Genomic DNA, 22,294 nt, shown 5'->3' on the forward strand with positions numbered 1-22,294 from the left:
TAGGAGCTGAGATAAGCGAGGCTTGAGGAGCAGCAATAAGTTTTGAGCAAAAAGATGTCTCTGGACAAACGCAAGGGGGGTGGCGGTGTTGGGAGAAGATGGGGCCTAGGTGTGATGACGTCGGGGGGCTACGGCGGGGTGTGCAAGTGTGCGAAGCGGCGAGTGCAAGGCCCAATTGGCGCAGAGGGGAAGGCTGGACGCTGGACGCTCGATGGCAGGAGAGATGACAGCAGGTGGGCAGGTTCCAAGGTTGGAGTTGGGGCAACGCGGGCAGCAGACACAGGAATGGTCGTCTTGTGCAGCTCAGTATCATGTACGTACGTATGTAGTAAGCAGTGCGCGCCGGGGCTACCTCGACCTATCTAGCATGCACATGTAATACCACGGACGCATATAAACCCATCTACTAATAAACACACCCACCCTCCCATGCTCCCGTTCCCTGGCCACGTGCCAGGCTTCTCGAATGCAGTCAGACCCCGCCCGCCTGCTGTGTAATCAAGTCGGCGAGCTCTTCGGCCAAAATACTCGTCTTGTGACTTGTCTTCTCCTGTGGCTGCCACGACGCCAGCCGGCCGAAGAGAGACATCATCCGTTCCAGCATGATGGCTATCGGGCTACGATCAGCGAGATCTAGGCTCCATGCATGCACGCCGGCGCTCTGGGTGGAGCCCGCTGCAACACGCACTAAACTCATTCTTGTTCGCGCTTACTCGGTGTGGCCTTGAGGACATTGCAGTCGTACATCTATACCTGTCTCTTCAACCCTTCCCCGTCGATCCATCAAACCAACTCCGACTCTCCGTCAGAAGCAAGCATGATAATTTGCTTTGCACGCCCCCCAGACACCTCACCCCCCAGACACCTCACCTCCGTCGGACAAACCACGGATATAAGCTGCAAACTCGTCCATGCCCATGGCCGCCTCTTCATTGTCGTGACAAAATAACTGCGTCGATATCTTGTCCAAGGCATCGGCTGTTATCCGTCCAGCAGCCCTCTGGATTTCAAGGCCCACGATAAGTCGCGCTTTGCAGATGAGACTGCGTTGTGAACTACTCCAGGGCAGGGCACATGGCCCATCTGAAGCCGAAATTTCGCCATATAATCTTAGAAGCTTAGTCTGGTACTCTGCATCCCCTTTTATGGCTCCACGAATCAGAGCCTGGGTGTCATCTTCTTCTCCTGATGTCAGATCAGGTTTGATTGAATTTTCCTGGGCGAGAGATGTGCCAAGCTTCAAGGATTCGTCATCGCATACCGATAAGCTTCCCGGAATCGTTATTTGTTTTCGTTTTTGACTCTCAAGGGAATGACGGATATGAATTTTGGTGGGCATCATTGGTGTCATGTGTACAGCAGTGGCTGGAATAGCTTCTTCTAGCACATCGTTGCTTCTTGTGCTACGAAGACTGCAGGTGTCGTCTTCATACGCAGCGATTATAGACATCTCATACGGTTCCGATGCATCCACATTGCCTACGATCAAAGAAGAAGACGATATTGCATCTTTTGGCTCGTTCCTCGGCAGCTATCCGGTCATCAGTACTCTATCAGGATCAAATCATCTCATCAAAGCCACTAACGACGACTGCCTCTTCTTCCCCAACGTGTGATTCGGGTACCTTGTCTGAAGTATATTCAACTCGCTTCAAGCATCTACATCCCTCGCAATGATATCCGGCATCTACAAGGCCTAATCTCACAATCGCCTCGGGAACATGGCACGTTTTGCAGCGTTTGTTGTGAAACTTGTGCTTGCATAGTTTGACAGCGTTATTATCGATTTTCGGCCCAAATCTTGCCTTGGTAACAGACTTGAAACGGCAGTATAGACTGTGTTTTTTTATCTCCATGGCGATGGAGAGAAACCATTTCGGAGCAGACATATGTGCTATCATATCCTCAGGATTGAACATGGACTCTTTTTGGGTAATATTCATTCGAACGGGTATCCTTTTGTTTACATTCCATTGTTTCCTTGCGTTCCAAAGGTCGATGCCTTTATTACAATCCTCCACTTGTTTCAAGGTCGACTAACTCCCGAACAATGTCTTTATCTTCGTGATGCGCATCAATGCCTTTCTTTTTTTACCCCAAATCCCGCAATGGGCTATTTTTGCTCTTCTTTCGCTTCTAGCGGGGCATTTTTGTCGCCAAAATCATACTCTTCACCCACGGTCGTTGCTTTCTCCTAGAAATCACATGACTCAGCAAGTAGCTGCGCCAGCTCCTCTAGCGCCTCTTGATCCTCTATCGTAAAACCATTGAGCTCCGCACAATCAATGTCGATAATTGCCACCACCTGTTTTACTGTTTTAGCATCCATGTGTCTTGCCGATTCCCAGCCATATCACCGACTTGAATGCTAGAGTAAAAGCAAGTAAACAAGCAAAGAGTCACATACCTTTCCGTCCTTGACGATTGGAACAACAACCTCACTCCGACTCGCTCCATCACACGCAATGTGTCCTGGGAACTTTTCAACATCGTCTACTAATTGCGTCGTCGCTTCTTTCGCAGCCTTCCCGCAAACACCGCGCCCAAAGGCAATGACTTGACATGCAACCTGTCCTTGGAAAGGACCAAGTAGCAACTGGGATGGATTTGACGGGTCTGTGAAGTAGAAGCCCGCCCAGTTGACGGCTGAAGAAGGAGCCGGTAGGGAGTGATAAGCATGCCAGAGCAGGGAGGCTGCGTTTGAGAAGTTGCTGTTGAAAACCGCACGTCAGAACTTTTCTTTCTTTCAATCCAAACAGGCCACTTTATCCCACAAAGCGCAACGGAGTAACTCACCAGACCTAGATTTCATGTCAGCATGTCGTCCAAAGATTAACGAAAACTACGACTCGGTTCACCGTTCATAATGTCGTCTCAAAAACACGTACCCAATTCCTCTGCCCGTCAAACAGCGCCCTCGCTTGTTCCAAAACCTGTCCATATACCTCCTTTTTGCTCATGCCTTGGGCAAACGTAGATGAGTCGGCGTGCACCTAATAGCGCTCATACATTAGCAAGCCCTACAAGCCTCAACACCTTGGCAGAACCAAAAACATACCATATTGTCGTATAATACAGTTGCAGATGTCGTTCCAGTCGTTCGTCACCATGCACACACAAATGGTTTTGTCTTGACTTGCGATCGCCGAGGCTTGCCGGACGAAATAGAACCCACAATTTAGCAAAAGGTAACCAAGGAATTCCCAGTCTCTTATTTTTTTTTTGGGAAGAATTCACTACTGTGAGATTATTTTTTGATTTCAAAGCAAATGTTTACTTGATTAGCGAGACGCGCCAAACTCGATTAATGTCTCTTTTGGAAGGACGGCGACGTTTGCATGACTGGCATGTTTCGTTTTTGGGCGAGATTAGATGTTGTCGCTAAACTGGGTTTAGACTACAAAACTTGCGATCGCGTCATCGTTTGGTTCATGCGAATCCCTACACTTGGGTTTCCACCTTTCTTGCAATGCGAACGAATGGTTGGTGGAATGAGGGGAAATGGCAGCTCCTTGCTTTGGAGTTGGGGTATGGAAGACAAATTTATGAGTGTCAAGTACGCGAGCTTGACTGCAACATCTTGTGTTCTTGCAGGTTGGTACATAGGGACTGCAAGGTCAGTGTTACATACACCTTGCACCGAGACATAATCTCCTACCTTGATTCATTATCCTATGTAGAGTTGCGAAAATATAAGCTCTACGCCCGCACCATTGCACATCGAGCATCGCGCCCGAAAAGATCCATGAGGGCCGTTACATTGTCTATTTTCACTTTCTGTCTCTCCACAACGTGCCAAAGGGTGCGGAAGTGCCAAGCCGAGATATCGATAACATCACGTGGGCTCTCTTGCACCTTTGCGGTTTGCAAGCGTTGTTTCTCTGCGAATTGCATAATGTTAATTTTATAGGCATGGTACATACGACCATCGGAGAAATAAAATTAGGCATCCCGTCCGATCTGCCCTATACAAGCTTTCTACCGGCGGATTAGTAGTCAGGTGGGTGACCACTGGCGAATCCCCGCTGTCGTATGTTTTTGCATCTGTTTTGATTTTTTTTGGTGGATCTGAGAAAGTCACGTGGAAGGGTCTTGGTGGGTATGGTCTACTCCCACCTGAACCCGTATCCTCCTACCTACCATTGAACCTGGACCAAAGACCTGTGACTCCCTGCAACTTTCTGAACTCTGATTTTTTTCTCCAGAGTCTCCATATGACATGCATCCCGCATGGCTGAGCAAAACGCCTCACCAAGATGACTATATTGCATAACTTTGTACTTTCATCAGTGAATGAGTTTGGGCTGAGTAGTGTGGCATGTTGGTCCTTACGTGGTCCTGCGCCCATCCAAGACGGTACTAGCTAACACGCCTGGTTGCTATGGTCTGGTGGCATTCTCGATAGACTCAGCGGTATCCTCGAGCTGCAGGCTTCAGCTCAACCTTCTCACCAGGCTGGGCTGAAGCCTGCAGCTTTGGCCTCCACCCATGCACTAGCTCTTGATGCGTCCATTGCTGCGCGAAAGGGAACCATTGCAACTCTACATCAATCACAATTTACCATGCCTCTCGGTAATAACACAGCACCGGCCAACAATATAATTAGGCTGGCTCATACGCTAGGATTCATCGACTACCCAAAGGAAAAGACCGCCGAACCATATCTAAGCTACATCTTGAAGCAGCGTACTGATAATCATAGTGAAGCAAACTATGTCAACCTGTTCGTTGAGGTCGTCAAACGCTTCCAGGCCACCGCACCGGTTGCTACAGTGCAGTCAGTCATAGACAATCTCGTCTTGACAAACTTTCCAGGGCTTTCCGCGAACACTGCTGTCGGTGATGACAGGCGCAAGGAAGACGTTGAGGATACGGTTATGTGTATACTTGGAACTTGGGCTACAATGCTCAGCTCCTTTCAAAACAAGCGTCAGCATCGTGAGGTTGTGGCAGCATACTGCATGTTTGCAGATGACACGCGAACACACAATGCTGCACTCACGATGACAACAGGCACGACGACAGGGACGGTGCCCGTAACGTCCTCTGCAACTCCAACAGCCTACAGTCATTCTCTATCTGGCCTCATTGCACATAGTGGTCTCCTACCTGGTGGGAAATGGGATCAGAGAGTAGACGCGGCGCTGGTGCTGAACACCTCGAATATTCAGAATCAAAGCTCTTTACAGCATTTGTTGGTAACTCCACCTGGGCAAGCTCTGCCGCATGGTACGTAATTTTAAAGAGAAAAGAACTAACAATTAGTGAAGTTTGTTAATATTGTATCTAGCAATGTCGTCCTATGCTATATTAGATGATCTTGGTGTTCAGGAGTCACTGTCCATCAGTGCGAAACGTCTCAACGCTTTCACCCTGAATGTGTTCAGCGGAGTGGATGTTCAATGGACGCCCAATGTGTCACGCCACTTACTTCTTACCAATGTAGGCGGACGCCACGTTTTGGAACTGTTCTCATTGCCGTGTGCTTTCTGTTCCATCACATCTCTCGCCGTAGGCATACCGCGGGAGCTCCAACAAGAGATTTCAGAATCATACGCTATGCTATTCAACGCATGGTGCATAAAGCCATTACACGTGAACTTAGGAGAAGTTTTTGGGATCCGCAAAATGTGCTGGTGCCGGTCGTGCTGTGCCTACCGCTATCGTAAGCGATGCATCCACGCCTGCCGCTCACATGGACCGGCGACTTCACGACATAACGCAGCGAATCCAACCCAGAGCGATTTCGACCCGACTCTAGAAAACCTGATGATGAAAGACTCAACCGATAGCTGGACGCCAGTGAGCTTCCCGTACCTCTGGCCACGCATTGCTCGACTCGAAAAACACCTTCAGTCGTCAAGACCTTGGAGTCTATGGGTGCTATTTCGCGATCGCAGGGACACATTGCAGTTTTGGACATTTCTGTAGGTTTGTGTACTATATTTCAAGCAATGCAGGCTAACTGTCTTAGATTTGGTACCGTGATCCTCTTTTTGACCGTCATTCAGGTCTTGCTTGGTATCGCGCAGGTTGTAGGCTCCTTCCAGTAGTGATCATACCCGAATAAAAGACTTGCTTCATTGCCCCAAATTCCGAAACAAGGTTGCCAAGTTACTCGATAGTTTGGATTGGATTGTACGTGCTATCTAAAGGGACTAGATATAGAGTACTTTTGTTTCTCAAATTAGTGCAGGAGTCCAAACAAGGGGAATATGATAAGAAAGCCCCTATAGCCTTAAAACTGAAGAAAAAAACCCCTTCCTACAATTAGTATGTCAAAAGGAGTTAATTTTGATACTAAGTTATGCTTTGCTATTTTTGAATAGTAGACGGTGAGAGATTCAAACACTCGACCTTGCAAATTCCTAGTCATCATGGTAAAAGAATTTTGAAATCCTAAAGAAAACCCCACTGCACCACCCTCTCCGCCAATTTACAAGATGCTGTATTCCTGACGAAGCTCATCCGGCACTTGAAAAGCGCCATAGAATGCCACAAACCCTTTCCTCAACCTCTCCTCCAAGTGCGGACCCTCTGGCAAGTCGAAATTTTGCGTGTGCCCGCTCCCCTGCACAAAACTCTGAAAACCTACTATGCCAGGCCCTTGGCTTCCATCCTCCCTCTTACCATCTGCCCACAATGCTACTCCGCTGTAGCCATTGGGTATGTCAAAGTCCGGACTTACACGGTAGAGTACAGCTCGCGATACAAATTTTCTCCAAAACGATTCATCGTGGCTCTCTGGAGCCTTGCTACCAGCCGAAGCAGTTTGATTGCGAAATACACCTTCACCCACTATGGTGGCCTCGGAATTAGTATGGCATTTGATGCATTTTGCCTGCTTGTCGGGTCCTGTTGGTCCGAGAATTTTGACAGCCGCAGAATGCTGACGCAGTGATGACCAGGCTTCTCGACTCAGCCAGCCAAGGCCGTCAACTGGAGTCTGGATGTTTGCGATCGACGCTTCTCTGTCTCTGTCTGGCTTTATCAAAGTGACGTCGTGCTTGAAACCGGAGGGGTAGTATTCTGCAGCTTGGTCGAAACTCTTCTCGATGATACCAATCTGCTTCTGTGTTAGTCGTGCTTTTACAAAGACCCCGCATACATTTCCATATTGGTGCTTACCTTCGAACCCCCTGCACAAATCTCAACATGCTCATTCCAGTCATCTTGGAGTCGCCTTATCCGATTGCGGGTTCGACTGATTAATGTTTTGCTCAAGATTGCTTCCGTGATGACGTGTGTCGACATGACCAAGTAAGTTTGATCGAGTTGACCATTCTTTGCTACCTTTAAGCCAATTCTCCCCTCGAACTTCGTTCGTGGGATGAACGATACACGTGCTTCAATCAAGTCATTGATCTGCAAGGACTGAGCTGGTCGACTCTGCCTAGATGGGTGCGTGATTTGGACGTTTGGCGTTTGTGACGTTGCAGATGACCCATGAGCGACTGCTACGTTGGACTGAAGCGTAGTCGGCTCCATAGTGTTCATGATATAGCATACCTTCAGTCCACCGAAGCTGTGAGGTAAGTGAGAAGATGCCCAGGAAGTGTCGAAAGTATCGGGGACGATGACCTGCAAAAGACCGCTGATGAGAACGTAGAAACCCAGTGCGCCTTCGAATGTAAGGAAAAGATCCCGTATGACATCCATAGGTAATTCGGCCCAAGGATTTATAAGTGACGATGTTCTGGGATCTGGTGGGGGTTTTACTCCACCAACAGGCGGCCATCTATGTTCTACCGGTATCACGACAGGAGCGTGAGCTATCGTGAGAGGGATTTGTTTCGGCTCGCTATCCAGCAAAGGTGTGCATGACCAACAGCCATTTTTTGCGGCACCTCCAAGATGGTTGGTGATGAATTCGATGTCCCATTTGTAAGAATCAGGAAGTTGATCTTGAATTTCTTCCCAAGAAGAAGGTAGTTTCTCTGCCATTTCTTCCAATAAATGTCGTATCGTGGGCTTTTCCACAACTACTATAGCAGGGAGACAGCCACAGCTGATCTCGGCAACCATCTGGCTATCTACCTCATCGTCGTTTTGTTTGCTGAGCAACTGATCTTGGTCTTCCGCAGGTGAGATGAGGGCTTGGGCATCCGCATCTAGCGAAGAACGAGGATCGACTTCCTCCTTTTTGGCGCGAGATTCCATAGTCATGGGAATGCTACTTGAGCTATGTGTGATCTTTCTTCTTTTCAACGCTCGCTGATACATGCGCTCAGCTTGCTCGAACTTGCAGTGCTTTTCGTAGAGAATTCTCAAGTTGTTGGCTGTGTCGACTGTCGATGGGTGGTCTGGCCCGAGTGCTTGTTCGTATCCATTCAGCGCTCGCTGGTACATCTGCTCTGCTCGCTGCCAATACTCATCTGCAAGAAGATTCCCAAGCCTATCAAACCATTCGGGTCGTATCCGGGCCTCGATAGCCTGCTTTTCACCTAACTCACCATTCGCTAAAAATCCATCCACTAACACATACCCCATGCCCTATAAGCCGCTTCCGCTTCCTCCATGACTCTACGTCCGACTTCAAGGGCACAAGTGATGCCACCAGAGCTACTGCTAAGCAGCCCAGCATCTGCCGCTCCTCATCTTTTACCCAGGAGTTACAGCATCGATGCAGCATCTCGTGCATCTCGTAGCTATCTGTGTCTTGTTTTTTATCTACAAGCGAGTAGCGTGACAATAGCCTCATTTCGTAATGAAATGCTTGCTCGTCCTGAATAACCTCTAGTAGCGAAGTTGGAACATCCATCTCTACAACTAGATCCTTGCACGCTGCTATTAGCTCGTACCATACCTCTCTGCTGTCTAAGAACCCTAACAGCTTTAGTAGACAGCCTGCCCCGTCGCTCTGTCTCTGCACTTGTTCGTATGCCATAACCCAGATGGGCCGCACAATATAATTGCCATACGCACCAAGCCCGAAGACACGGTTTTCCGCCCTCAGGAGATTCTGCGTACGGATGCAGTGCCAAGTATACATAGTCGCCGATACATTCGTCTCGCGCATGTACGACCCAGCTTGTCTGAGGGCTAGTGGGAGCCCAATGGGAAACTTAATAAATTCATCGGCATCTGTTCAAACTATATTAGTTACGGTGTCTCCTTTCAGCAGATAGAATTTTGCTCGTACCTTTCATTGATCTCCTGGCATTGATCTCGAGTATAGCACGGGCCTGCTCTACCGCCACTACGCTCAACCGGACGACAGACCCAAGCCGCGGGAAATGATCCCGTCGGCCCGTAACCAAGATTGACCCGTGATCTGCGTGTGGGAAGTAGTCCTGTATATTGTATGCCTGCAAATCGTCCTGGAAGTGATCGGGATACTCGCTGCCAACGTCATCTATAATCAGCAGCCAGTGAGAGTTTGACGACATAGACAACCACTGCCGACACTCACGCACCACCACGTCAGCCTCGACAGCGGCCTGGCTGCGTATCTGCGCACTATCAGCCGTCAGCTCGGCGGGCGGAAGTCTCTGCAATATATCAGCAAACGACTGCTCAAGGCTGGCCTTAGATGACCCGTCTAGCCAGAATACTGCGCTAAAATGGCGGTGGTGCTTTCGCGCAAACTCCGCTACTAGCTGCGTCTTACCCATGCCGCTCCGCCCATGGACGACCACTACTTTCCGATGACTCGTGGTGAGAGGAATACTTATAAGAGCCTCCTCAAGTACTTTCATCTCTGCATCTCGGGCGACAAACTGGTCTAATACAGGTACGCCTTTGAGACTAAAGTCGATCTTGTGCTTGCTCACATCTAGCGCACTTAGCCCATCTTGTTAATCTAGCAGGGACTACTACTATAGTTACCCTGAGATCGCGCCCATGAGAGCTGAGGAGACGCCTTCAAGACTTTCCGAAATACGTCTGCGAATGTCTCAAAGTCTTGCTCGTCCACGTTTTCGAAAATGTTTGTGGACTCAGACGGGACTAGATATCCGGCGTACCTGTCTGTCATGAATCCCTACACTTGCTTTTAGCATGGGTACTGCATGCGGTGTCTATAAACATTACAGTCGGATCCTGCTCGCGTTTAACCTTCCCTACGTTACTCGGCTTAGACTCATAGAACCACGCGAGCTGAGTCTTATTTGTCTAATCCCGCCTCTTTTTAGAAAAGGTGTCGACTAGGTCATGTATATAGTCAATGTCTGAATGCATCATCTGGTGGCCGTGGTACTCAAGCCACGCCTCGAGGTTCTCCATCTGCTCCATACCCTGGGCACCTCGAAACGGCATGTCGAAGAGGACCAGACTGGTATTCCATGAGAATACCCCAGGCCATTTTTCGGGGTCCTCTTCGGCTACTAGCAGTGCCTATAGAAACATTTAATGATAGCTGCATCGTTTCTGGTCTGTCTATCCGTCCTCTTACCTTAAGCACAATCAGCCCGCCAAATCCATGCGCTACAAACACTAGCGGACGGAACGGAGCATTCTGACAAAGTCAGTGGACACACAACGCCTAACAAGGACGTGCTGGCACCTTTCTTTGCTGCTTCAACGCTATTAGTAACTTCTCAGCCACGATAGCTATGAACTCCCGCATCTTCATTGGATCGAGCCAATGCGGCAGATACCCGTATCGCATAATACGCGCGTTTGGCGCTACCGCTGGCAACATATCATCCTCGACGAGCCAGTTGCGCCATTGCGGCTCTTCTGCCGTACCGACGTTCTTACACCAGCTCTTGTCGGGATGGGCGCCGAGGTCATGGATTGCCACAATACTAGCCGGCATGTAAGTTGTGGACAAATAGGCATTGTGGGAAAACGCACTCGATGTCCGGTACTTCTGTTGGTGCTTCGCGGAGCACCTTCAGGCCCTCGTTTTGGTTAGTGGATAGCCCAACCTAGCCATACGTTAGCCTCGGTGCGCGCTCATCTTATATACTACGTCTCACTGATTGTATATGTAAGAGGTCCATCACTGTCAGATAAGGGCTTGGAGGCCACAACAATTGGCAAACGAGAAGAGGGTAGAGGAGAGGAGAGCCAGATCCAGAGAGATCGATGCAGCGAGGCAAACGGCTAGGCTGAAATGCAGAGCTGAAAAGAGGCTGAGCGTCACGAGGGTTAGCTGTCGTAGCGATATGCGCCACCCTCACTTGCATTGAGCTTGCTGACTTGCACTAAATTGTGTGGCAGCAAGCCATTCCGGTTGCGAGCCATGACTAAATAGCCAGACTGCAAGATTAGTACTAGAAACTTAAACAGTACTGCAGCGATAGCTGACTAGACAAATCGCGGTATACAAAATACATGACTTTAATTGTTCGCACCTGTTTGGCGTGTAAGGTATCTGCCATGATACTCTAAGCCAGCGATCCAGGTGGGGGCCAACCCTTGGAGATCCAATCGGGTACTCTCTGGCTAATGGAGCCACAATCACGTGCGTAGAGTACTTACATAGTCACATCCGAACCAAACGGAACCAGGTACCAAAAAGAACACTTGCCATGAAACACATAACCTCTATTCACCCTTTACTTTATCTTAGGAAGACATGTTGCTCCGTTATGCGGGATAAACGTTACTTACTACAACACCTTCCCTTAACTAACCAGTCAAAAAAATACATATATAAAACCCAACAAACGATTCTAGGATTTAAAACTAGAGTCTAACCATCCCCACGCCTATCCACCCCCCTCAAAAAAAAATAATAGTCGGCAAAAGACCCTTTCGTCCCACATACCCCCCCCCCCCGATATATTCTATTCATGGAATTTTCAAATTCAGGTCAAGTAGGAATGAATGCCAGGTGCAACATGGAATACATGTACGAGACATGATACAAGATAGCTTCATGACAAATCAGGGTCGGTTGGCGCAATGGTAGCGCGTGGCCCTCCTACTATGCAAGCATCTCCATACATGTATGTGGCAGAGCAAAGCAAAGCAGAGTAAAATAAAGGCCAAGGTTGCGGGTTCGAGTCCCGTGCTGATCGGACATGAGACGGTTCTCGATTATACTCGAGATGGATGGTTGGACGTGGTGGAGAATATAGAGATTTATTTTTTTTGGGTTTTTCGCAGGGGGGGAAGTGGATTAGACATGTCACGTGCGCTCCTCTACTTAGCTGAACACGACGAGAAGACTTTGGGGCTGGGGTGGGATATGGAAATACTCTTTCACATCACTTGTCAATCAACATGTGTTCTTTGGAAAATAAAAGAGGTCTGGAATTACGCTCATCATGAAACTCATACACGTCATGAACATATCCGCAGCTTAATAGAAGCGCGCGAAAAGGGACAAGACTACTAGTAAGGCCAAGCGCATAAACTCCCCCCTCCCCACCATCGGTGACGAGACAAGTAGAGAGAGAAAAAAGTGGAACAGTTGAAAAAAGAATAACAAGAAAAGAAGAAAATCGACGCACTCCATGCACCGGCCCCCACTACTAAGTATCAAGCAGATATATCCCAAAAGGCCAATTATGCTGACATTGGCAATCCCCAAAAAACGCCGGAACCCCCATAATATGTAAAAAGACATTTGCAGTGCCAAAAGCTAGGCAGGTATGCTGGATGGACGAGGACTTGACGTGGACAGGAAAAAAGTCGAAGTGAGCACAATCGTAATAAGTGTAGTGTCCCGTGGCGCCATGCTAGAACTCCGTTGCGATGGAGATTGGAGACTAAGAAGTGGAAGAAATCCAGAAACGTTCATCATGCTTTGGTTCGTGAGATGGCGTTGCCGACGCTGCCAACGCGGCCGCTGGTTTTTCGTACACCAGCCTTTCCGTCGGTGCTTCGCCGTGAAGGGCTTGATCGCACCTTGGTCATGCTGATGCTGCCATTGCCGCTCTTCTCCTTTGGTGTCTTTGGTCGCGCGCCAGTTGGTGCGGTGTTTTCGAGATCGCTCTCTTCACCATAGCCAAAAGAGGTGTGCGTTACCGAAGTCTGGATGACAGATGTGGTGCTGAAAGCACGGCGTTGTTTATCCTTGAGGGTGGGCGAGCGCTGGGGCGAGCGCGACGATGTCCGTCGCGCAATCTGGCGAAGGTGGAACTCCTCGTCTGACTCGCCGTCGAAGCGTGTAATCTCCGCCCTCACCTCTGTGTGCGACTTTGTGAATGGCTCGTTTTCGTCAATGCGCTGGGGCGACTGTCGCGATCCGTTGCCGTAAAGCTTGCTAGTCTTTCGCGGCTGGCCGGGTGTCGGCGCAGGCAGGTTGTCGTCTAATACACCAATGTGTCCCGAATTGCTGCGCTCGTTCGACTCAATCTCGCCCAGAGCTGCGCGCTTCTGGGATCCGTTGGGAGGAGTGAAGGTTTGTCCGTTGCTAGCAAGGCGTTGCTTGTGCGATGACTTTGTGGGTGTGGAAGGTACCATCTGAGCATACTTGGCCTTCATGGTGTCCTCGTACCACCACTCGCGGAAAGTGCCCTGGTTCAGGTGCAGCCAGTGCTGTTGAGGGCCGACGACCATTCCAGGGCGCATGAATCGCATGTAGGCAATGATCTCGTTGGCAGTAAAGCCGTGCTTGTAGATGAGGTATGCTCCAATGAGGCAGCCAGTTCGTCCAAGACCAGCTTTGCAGTGGACGGCGATGCCTCGCTTTTGTACAGTGATCATCTCGTGTGCAAGGTTGACAAACTTGCGAACAAGGGAAAGAGGCGGGCAAGTTCCATCATCAAAAATCATGTTCAGGTGCTGAATGCCCAGCTTGGTGAAGTATGAGGACGAGTACAGCTCCGAGTTTAACCGCACGACGAGGCCAACGTTGCGAGCGCAGAAATGTGAGAGCACGTTCTTGAAAGGGCTGGGAAGGTCGGATCTTTGGATCTCGGCAATGTTGGAAGGAAGCGTCGCATACATGGGCGAAGAGGCGGGGATCTCGTGTGTGGGCTTTTGTTGTGGCGAGGCAAAGGCAAGGAAGTCGGGGGTGATCCAGTTGAAATCTCCCATATCTACGCGCTCGTACTTTTCGTACCTGGCAAAGTTAGCAGCTGTGAGAAGAAGCAACACGGACACACGTACTCCTCCAGACTAAAGTCCTTGAGTCCGCAGAGGCCTTCTTCCTTGGCTTTCCATACACCGTAGATGACATCCTGGATGTTGAGCACATAGTCGGCCTGGCTGTAGCCGGCGTCGCGGAAGGGCATGCAGGGGGGATCCATTTGTGCGATGGGTGCCAGGGCCAGGTGAGGTGGCCATGACTGGATAAGCACCATGTAGCATGCCAGGATACAAGCAGCGTTTGCGCGACCTAGGCATGTTAATTGGTGCGCAAAAGCGGCAGAGATGGAGTGTTCTTACTCCTCGAGTCGGCGTTGCTCCAGAAGACGACTGCGCGATCCTCATTGGCGGGGTCGCCTAGTACCTCGTGCAGCTGAACAGCGAAGCGGTACAGGTGACCAATGTGAAGTGGGCCAAAGTCACCGTGGAAAGCATTGTACAAGAGGGTCTTGTCAATGCTGAAGTAGACGGGCGGGAGCACCTTGTGTGCTGGAGCTGTAGGGCCGCCATGGGCGCGCGACGACCGCTTGGAAGGCGACTGGGACTGCTTGGGGTAAGGGAACGGGGTAGAGGCATCCGGAGCATACGTGTATGAGGCCAGGTAGAGACGGTCTTGGATGTACTAAGGGGCGTGGGGATCAGTATTTGGAGCAATGGCGCATTGTTTTGGTGATTGTTTTGGTGCTCACCTCGATGACCTGGCCGTAGCTGGTCGTGGACGCGCGAGGCATTTTGGAAGTCCGCTCGCGGTGCGAAGACATGAACAGCAAGGGGCGACTCTCAAAGTGCTTGCCTGCTACAGCGGGAGGAAGCGGCGATGGGATAGGGCGCACGAAGATAGCGGAGCGTCACAAGAGGCCGACTTGGGATGAGAGCAGCAGGCTCGGGGGCGCGGCGCGGCGGAGGCGGGCGGAGAGCTGGTGGTGAAGGAGAGGCTGGCGGCGAGATGGCGAGAAGGCCGTCTGCTGTTCCTGCTGCGGTCTGGGTTAAGGAATAATGGTAGAGATGGCCGTGGTGCGGGAGTGGTTGCAAGTTTAAGCACATGTCGGTGTTGTTGTTGTTTACAGGCGCACGGACGGCGGCACTAGCTCCGCTCCATGGTTTCGGCACACCCGCCAACAGCATCACAACAACTCTGGACGCTGAGGCCCGAGCGCCATGACAACAAGGCACGAGCGGCTGCCCTCCCCTACTGCGCATCCGCCGCACTGCCCGTTGTTATGCTCCTGCAACATGCACCGCTGAGCTGGCCACTTGTAGCCCCTCTCAAACCGCCTGCAATGCTCTCGTCTCTAAGGAAACCAGCGCTGTCGGCCTTCTCCCTGCAGCCGTCGTTCCTCCTAGTACATGACCTCACAGGGTCCAGTGCCACCGCCCATGTGCCTCTGCATCTGCCTCTCCATCATGCCGCCGTTGCTCCCACCCGGCTGCCATGGTAATGCTGACACCCGTCACGCCAGCACGCAGGTCCGCCCATGTGCCTTCGCCCTGATTGCCATGGCTGCAGCTATCCTGCAGGGGAACTGCTGTTGTGTGGTGTGGTGTGGTGTGGTGTGGGTAGGGATGAATACAATACATACATGCCTCCAACGGTATCGATAAGACGCGCTTATTGGCCGTCCCCGAACATGCACCTTGTAAAACATAACATCGCCTGACGACTGCAACTAAACTCCCCCCACACATCATCATCATCAAAACAACATCCATCCATCTACAGAACCACCTTGCGGAAATGATACGCAGAGGCAGATCCGAGGGATGGCTCAAACAGCCCATTGATGCATTGCCTACCTGGGCCACTTTCAACGGCGTCACCTTCGACAAGGTCAAAATTGGTCCCCTCCCTGGCCATGAGGACAGAGGTTCAACCGTCATCGCAGACCAGAACCTCCAAGGAGGCAATGTCGATCCTCTCATTGTAGTGCCCAAAGAATTGATCATCTCTCGTCAAAATATAGATCTCCTTGCAAAGTCGGATCATCGTCTACATGATCTTCTTGAAGCCCTGGGGGACTTCGGAAGGGTGCGTGATAGACTCTGGCAACCTATGAAGTGCCCATAATAGTAACATTCTGCAGACAACAAGAGGCGCCGTGCTCTCATTCCTGCTCCTCCAAGCTACCATCTGTTGCCCAGACACAAAGGATGTGGGTCTGCTGAATCCTCTAACCCAATATATCAAGTTTCTCCCAGATGAGCTTCTTCCCACTTTTTGGACAGAGGAGGAGCGGGAGCTTCTCGTCGGAACCACGCTCAAGCCTGCCGTCAGCGCAAAGCTCAACAGTCTACTGCGCGAGTTTGAGAATCTGCGAACCGCTACAGAATCCATCCCGTGGTGCAATAAATATTGGTGGGATGAAGAAGACGGCATGCTCACCTTTGATGATTGGATGCGAGTCGATGCCATGTACAGGTCCAGAGCCTTGGAATTTCCAGGTGCTGGCGATTGCATGATGCCATGCGTGGATATGGCCAATCACGCATCGGGTAATGCCACAGCCGCCTTATATGAAACAGATAGCAACGGAAATGGCTTGCTTCTACTTCGAGAGGGCCAAAATATTGAAGCAGGGGGCGAAGTAACAATCACGTATGTCGCCCGAAACGGATCAAAACAATGCGCTGACAAACATAGGTACGGTGACGACAAAGGCGCGTGCGAAAAAATCTTCTCATATGGATTCCTCGAAGACGGCATGACCTCTGCAAAAGTCATGTTCCTGGATCTTGACATTCCAGACGATGATCCTCTCAGACCTGCAAAAATATATGTCTCAACAGAAGCGCCAGGATTCCGCATCTTCGAAAAAGACGGCGAGATAGATTGGGAGGGCGACTTCATATGGCTTGTTGTAGTCAACGAGGAGGATGGGTTAGACTTCAAGGTCAGGCAAACCACCGATGGCAAGAAAAGTATCCAGGGTTTTTGGAGAGAGAGTGAGCTGGATACCTCTAAGCTGCGGAAATACCTTGAAGAGGACGCAACTTGGGAAGTCTTCCAGCTGCGTGCGACAGTGCTCTTGCAAGCCCGTATTGATGAGCAGATCGAGGCGCTCAGGGGCGCTGAAGGCATCAAGCGCGAGGGCACCATTCGCGAATTACCATGGAAACTTGCAGAGCGGCTCCGAAGCTTAGAGCTGGAAATGCTCCAACGTGCCGCATCAGTCTTTGACAAACAGGTAAGTGCCATCCCTTCTTCTCGCGCCCCACGTCATACGTTTCGAAGTTGTTACATAGTTTCGTTGTTCAGCGGTAGGATACAATCCTCACCGCCTAGGTTGCCAAGTGCATGTTGGTGCAAGTCGGCAACGTGCGCTTGATCGACCACACGTGCCGAACGCGTCCCTGCAGATGCCACGTGCAACCAGGAACAGACACTGACATTGACTACAGAGAGCAAAATTGTTAGACTCACCCACTGTCATACACTATCTGGGTATGGATGAGCAGGAGGAAGAAGTTGATTTTTCTTGAACACGCATGGATCAATCCAACTCTACTTGCTTTCTCGTAGGCAAGGCGATATTGGTGACGGATCATCCGGAAATAAAGCGCATTCACTACAAACGATGCAACGAAGCAGTGATTTTCTGCCATAGACATCGCATCGCTCACTCATCTGATAACACGGTTTATCCTAGGGTTGAAATACTGTTATTCAATACTAGAGTATAGATTTAGCAGTCATGATGAGCTGTAGTGTGTAAGTATACTGTATAGATAATACGATCACGCCACGTCGTACGTTCACAGAGATCAGCCACCCAACACCAATGAACGGTATGCAAAATGTCTTTTCTGCAAAGCTAAGGGTGACCCTCATGGCTTGAGTGGGATCAACCGCTTATCACGTCGTATACTAAGCAGTATTCTTCTAGAACAATGTGAGAGTAGCCCAGGATTGCGCCGGTTTGCTTGGGTAAATTCAAAAAACCCCGTAGCAAGGATGGCACGCACATAGAGTAGATATCGAGTACATACAGTAGTGTATATGAATACGAGCAGCAAATGAGGCGTGGTTCTTCGCGAAAAAAACGTCCGGTACTATACCCTCCATGAAGATGACTCGTGGGTCGACTCCAACAACTCCAGTTCTACGCAGGTCTAGCGTGTCACAAGGCAGACGAGGGGAATAAGGCCCAACAGGCGCACTGTGGCTGACGTCTTTCATGTTGTTTCGTCAAGGCCAACACTCCGTGGAGGATCAAAGGGCCGATCATCACACGCGATGAGGGACGCCGAGAACGGCCGTCAAGCAGCAGTCAGCCCCGCATGCTGATCGCAGCCAGTCATGATTAAGGTTTGGTGGTTAGTGATGAGCGAAAATGTATCGGCAACGACACCTGCTGCTCGTCTGTGGCCTGATGGGATTGGCATGGCGCCTTTCCGCCCCCGCAGCCACCCACAAATTCCCCAGGATCTGACTAGACTAGGGTGGCAGGTTGCAGCTTTATGTACATTTGCCAGGCCGCTCCGATTCTTCCGCTCACCTTTAACCCCCTCGTTCAATCTGGGCACACGCTCACCTCGACTTTAACCGGCTGTGTCTACACTGCGACACCAGCACACGTCGCTCGACGCCAACAACCGTCAAACTCTGCCCACCACACGCTTTTCGCAAGCCTAGGAACGCCGGACCATCGCATGACAGGACCCAACACCACCTACTAGCGACTGCCCGTTGGGCCTACGACAAGCAGCACTTACACACTATCCCCGACGCGCAAGCACAAAAATATCGCCACCATGCCTGGAATCCTGCCCATGAAGGTCATCAAAGTCGGCTCAAGCTGCCAGAGCCGCATCGCCCAAGCCTGCGACCGTTGTCGCTCCAAGAAGATACGATGCGACGGTATTCGCCCCAGTTGCACACAGTGTACAAATGTTGGGTTCGAGTGCAAGACAAGTGACAAGCTCAGTCGTCGTGCTTTCCCTAGAGGATACACGGAGTCTTTAGAAGAGCGCGTCCGTGCTTTGGAAAGCGAAGTTCGGGAACTCAAAGAACTGCTGGACGAAAAGGACGAAAAGATTGACATGCTATCGCGGATCCACTCGCATTCTCCAGCATCGCAAGCACCTGCAAGACGAACATCGCCACAATCTCCGGGGACATCGGACGGTCGTGAAGAGTCACAAGAAAAGGACGACACATTCAAGGTGCAGCAGGCGCCACATTTACTCGACGATGTGAATCATGATTCTTACTTTGTAGGCAGTTCGGCTGGACGAACACTTGTTGGTACGATCTCTGCTCCCTCTTCAGCAGCACTCATGTCTAACATTTCGCAGAGGCCTTCAAACAAAAAGCACAAGAAGGAGGCAGACTCTCAACCGACGTTGACTCGAGCGTCTTCTTTGGCGCAGGTGCAAAGCCAGCTGCCACTCAATCAAAACGTCCAGTATCGTTCAAAGCCCCTCCTCGTCTAGTCTCAGACCAGATGGTCAACATATTCTTTCAAGAGTGGGCACCCTTGTTCCCAATCCTCCATCGCCCAACCTTCTTAGGTCTATACGAGCAATATGTTGCCAGTCCAGATACTATGACCGACAAAAAGGCCATTGCCCAACTCAACCTAGTCTTTGGAATCGCTGCGCTTTCGAGCGACGTACGTACCCGAAACCTGTCGCGTCTTTGACTACAAACTAACACTTCGCAGCCTCGCGACGGCCAGGATGTCGACTCTTTCGAAGCCCAGTGGCAGAGCGCAATCAAGAGCTTCTTGATGGCCAACGATATAGCAACCCTTCAGTGTCTTGTTCTTGCCCAGATCTTCTGCCTCTTGAGAGCGGATTACTCTCAGCTGCTCAAGTACAAAGGCTTGGCTGTCGGCCTGTCACAACGTCTTGGCTTGCATCAATCCCAGAAGCGCTTCGCACTTGACGCGCTGACACGTGAAACACGCAAGAAGACCTTTTGGTCACTCTACACTGTTGACTGGTAAGTTTGTACCACCGAGAAATTGCCATCACATTGCTGATTTTCTATAGCTTCTCCGCTGCACACATTGGTCTTCCGAAACTGATTCGCGAGGAAGATGTGCACTGCGAGTATCCTGTAGATGCTGACGACGAATACGTCACAGAGAAGGGATTCCTGCCGACATTGCCGGGTGAATACACCAAGCTCTCCAGTGCGCTAGCGCTCTTCCGCCTGTCACGCATCCTGTCCAGGGTCCTTGTGGAACTCTATCCCGGATCGGCGTCTCATGACATCTCTTTCCGCACCATAGCAACGTTGGCCGACGAATTAGAGGACTGGCAAAGCAACCTTGCACCGCACCTCAAGCTCACATTCGCACAAGACAAACCGAGCACCAACGTCACCAGCAGCCGTTCTCCTATTCTGGTATGTACAACCTGCATGGTACTAGTTTCCTGAGTACTAACAACATTAGTCGCTTGCATATCATCACATCAGAGCCCTGGTGTACCGTCCGGCTGTTGTTGCCAATCTCGGTGACAGAGCGTCTTCAGCTATAGTGGCCATTGGTGATGCCTGTAAACACATTGTGCAGATTGTCGAGCTCCTTGATGAACGCAAACTTAGCTTCTCCTTTTGCCTCAACCGCAATGAGGTCCTCGTGCAAGCCGGTTTCGGTCTGCTTTTCCAGGCGCTCAACCTCGCCCGCGAAGGCAAGCTCATTAAAGAAAGCAACCGCCTCGTCTGTACCGTCATGGACATGCTCGAGCATGGAAACGCTGCTGGCTACCCTGACTTCCGTCGGATTGGTTGTGGTATCGTGGCTGTACCGAGCGTAGATCAGATGCCAGCACCGCCCCTTTCGCGGCACAACTCCGATCAAAGCATGGGCGCGCCTTTGGATACTTTCCGTGCCACGCAAAAGTCGCTTAAGGCTTTGGCAGCACGCTTCTCCTCAGGCACCTCGAAGGCTACTCGTGCAGACGCCAGGGAACCGCGTCGTGCAACGCTTCCTGCCCTTTCGCCCCACATAGGCTCTCATCCTAACCACTCATCAACGAGTTTATCCTCGATTCGGTCGGAGCCTCCAACTGCCCGCTCTGAGCCAAATTTGAGCCCATTGTCTCACCGTGCATCCTTTTCAGTGCCAAACAAGCGCCAGCCAAGCCAACCTATCAGTCAACAGCAACAGCAGCAACGCAACATCGACTACATGTCTTTCCCGATGGATCCATTAGCTGGTTATGTGATCTCAAATAGCAACCAAGCTATCAAGTCTGAGGTTTCGCCGGCAGATTGGGAGCGTCTTCTCTCGTCACTGGACAATGGACAAACAAACATCTACGACACCATTTATGGTGGTCCACCAGCGGACGCTCTGCTAGATATGACACCTTTGTCTGCTACCACCGACAGCAACACTACATGGTCGCCTAATGTCTGGAACTGGAACAGCTACGCCTCCGAGGCCCCGCCGCCCCAGAGCGTTCTCAGCTTTAGCGATGAGAGCTTGACTAGCGGAGAAGAATTTAATAATGCTGCTTGCGACTACGGGTCTACGCCTGGTAGCGATGGCCTGTACCCTGGTATTATGATCCCTGGAGATTACGAGGATGCCGCGAATCTGGTTGGGCTCGACGGCAACTATTCCGGATTGTGAGGTATGGGTGGGTATAATGATGCGACGACATGACGATGGGTTTGTACATTGGAAGATATTTGTCTAGTGCACATAGTTGTCTAGGGATTTGGCGTGCTTTGGATTTGATCCACAGTTTGATTCGACTTTTAGTTTTTGGTTGTTGTTGTTGTCTGTTCGAGATACCAAGCTCACTACAAGAGCAAAAACGCCGTTGGGAGGGTGAGATTCCGAGTTTTCTTCCCTTTGTCATTTCCATTTGGCAGAATGTAAGGGTTCGTTATTGCATATAATCTTTTTTAGTTTTGTAATGATTCAAATATCATCATTTCTCCTGAACATCTTCCATCTTTTCACTTTCGAAAGATGGTCATTCAATTTATCCTACATTGACTTATAAATACCCTTCAGCATAGTACCTGGCAAAATACCCCAAGCATGTAATCTCCCACATCGCCATAATTCGGATAACCCAAGTTTCAGATTTACTCCCCATCATACCCAGATACCCATCGCAAATAGCCTAAATTACCCCAGACCCAAGACGCATGGCTGAAGAAAGCATCAATGAATCTCGAGCTCTACTACCCTACCACACAAACTCACCCTGCTCACATGCCCTTTCTTCCAAACTCCCTCGCACATTTATTCCAACAGAAAGTTGTTCATCCACCCAGGCACCGAACTGACCCGTTTCCTCACTGCGCTTCCTCCTTCTCACCGCTTCCCTCCCGAAACCCCCAACC

At 50.4% G+C, this 22,294-nt stretch overlaps 9 protein-coding genes across 9 annotated transcripts; 3 read left to right on the forward strand and 6 right to left on the reverse strand.

Annotated features, from left to right (window-relative positions):
- Positions 1 to 783: 783 nt before the first annotated feature.
- On the reverse strand, positions 784 to 1,856 carry COCMIDRAFT_86277 (uncharacterized protein; the record flags this gene model as incomplete). The annotated part of the gene is given in 3 exon segments (XM_007686461.1): positions 784 to 849; positions 866 to 1,531; positions 1,587 to 1,856. 3 exon segments carry the CDS (start codon positions 1,854 to 1,856, stop codon positions 784 to 786), a joined length of 1,002 nt encoding a protein of 333 aa, XP_007684651.1.
- A 338-nt stretch (positions 1,857 to 2,194) lies between these two features.
- On the reverse strand, positions 2,195 to 4,143 carry COCMIDRAFT_33702 (uncharacterized protein; the record flags this gene model as incomplete). The annotated part of the gene is made up of 5 exons (XM_007686432.1): positions 2,195 to 2,305; positions 2,408 to 2,711; positions 2,797 to 2,801; positions 2,889 to 2,993; positions 4,141 to 4,143. 5 exons carry the CDS (start codon positions 4,141 to 4,143, stop codon positions 2,195 to 2,197), a joined length of 528 nt encoding a protein of 175 aa, XP_007684622.1.
- On the reverse strand, positions 4,133 to 4,363 carry COCMIDRAFT_86043 (uncharacterized protein; the record flags this gene model as incomplete). Its single annotated transcript, XM_007686462.1, has 1 exon — positions 4,133 to 4,363. A coding segment is annotated over one exon (231 nt), but the record flags the coding sequence as incomplete, so codon positions are not given.
- Positions 4,364 to 4,562: 199 nt separating this feature from the next.
- On the forward strand, positions 4,563 to 6,053 carry COCMIDRAFT_33703 (uncharacterized protein; the record flags this gene model as incomplete). Its single annotated transcript, XM_007686433.1, has 3 exons — positions 4,563 to 4,959; positions 5,291 to 5,927; positions 5,975 to 6,053. 3 exons carry the CDS (start codon positions 4,563 to 4,565, stop codon positions 6,051 to 6,053), a joined length of 1,113 nt encoding a protein of 370 aa, XP_007684623.1.
- A 383-nt stretch (positions 6,054 to 6,436) lies between these two features.
- On the reverse strand, positions 6,437 to 7,944 carry COCMIDRAFT_33704 (uncharacterized protein; the record flags this gene model as incomplete). Its single annotated transcript, XM_007686434.1, has 2 exons — positions 6,437 to 7,066; positions 7,129 to 7,944. 2 exons carry the CDS (start codon positions 7,942 to 7,944, stop codon positions 6,437 to 6,439), a joined length of 1,446 nt encoding a protein of 481 aa, XP_007684624.1.
- Positions 7,945 to 10,113: 2,169 nt separating this feature from the next.
- Positions 10,114 to 10,946, reverse strand: COCMIDRAFT_2294 (uncharacterized protein; the record flags this gene model as incomplete). The annotated part of the gene is made up of 5 exons (XM_007686396.1): positions 10,114 to 10,335; positions 10,394 to 10,456; positions 10,505 to 10,748; positions 10,798 to 10,871; positions 10,923 to 10,946. The coding sequence occupies 5 exons, from the start codon at positions 10,944 to 10,946 to the stop codon at positions 10,114 to 10,116; spliced, it is 627 nt and encodes a 208-aa protein (XP_007684586.1).
- Positions 10,947 to 12,693: 1,747 nt separating this feature from the next.
- COCMIDRAFT_86063 (uncharacterized protein) lies at positions 12,694 to 14,747 on the reverse strand (the record flags this gene model as incomplete). Its single annotated transcript, XM_007686463.1, has 4 exons — positions 12,694 to 13,960; positions 14,008 to 14,236; positions 14,287 to 14,608; positions 14,676 to 14,747. The coding sequence occupies 4 exons, from the start codon at positions 14,745 to 14,747 to the stop codon at positions 12,694 to 12,696; spliced, it is 1,890 nt and encodes a 629-aa protein (XP_007684653.1).
- A 974-nt stretch (positions 14,748 to 15,721) lies between these two features.
- COCMIDRAFT_2296 (uncharacterized protein) lies at positions 15,722 to 17,463 on the forward strand (the record flags this gene model as incomplete). The annotated part of the gene is made up of 4 exons (XM_007686397.1): positions 15,722 to 16,012; positions 16,068 to 16,579; positions 16,625 to 17,168; positions 17,383 to 17,463. 4 exons carry the CDS (start codon positions 15,722 to 15,724, stop codon positions 17,461 to 17,463), a joined length of 1,428 nt encoding a protein of 475 aa, XP_007684587.1.
- Positions 17,464 to 18,735: 1,272 nt separating this feature from the next.
- Positions 18,736 to 21,569, forward strand: COCMIDRAFT_23407 (uncharacterized protein; the record flags this gene model as incomplete). Its single annotated transcript, XM_007686415.1, has 5 exons — positions 18,736 to 19,228; positions 19,279 to 19,595; positions 19,647 to 19,927; positions 19,978 to 20,335; positions 20,385 to 21,569. The coding sequence occupies 5 exons, from the start codon at positions 18,736 to 18,738 to the stop codon at positions 21,567 to 21,569; spliced, it is 2,634 nt and encodes an 877-aa protein (XP_007684605.1).
- Positions 21,570 to 22,294: the final 725 nt, after the last annotated feature.

Source organism: Bipolaris oryzae (genome assembly GCF_000523455.1).
Source record: "Bipolaris oryzae ATCC 44560 unplaced genomic scaffold scaffold_19, whole genome shotgun sequence".
NCBI lineage: Eukaryota > Fungi > Ascomycota > Dothideomycetes > Pleosporales > Pleosporaceae > Bipolaris > Bipolaris oryzae.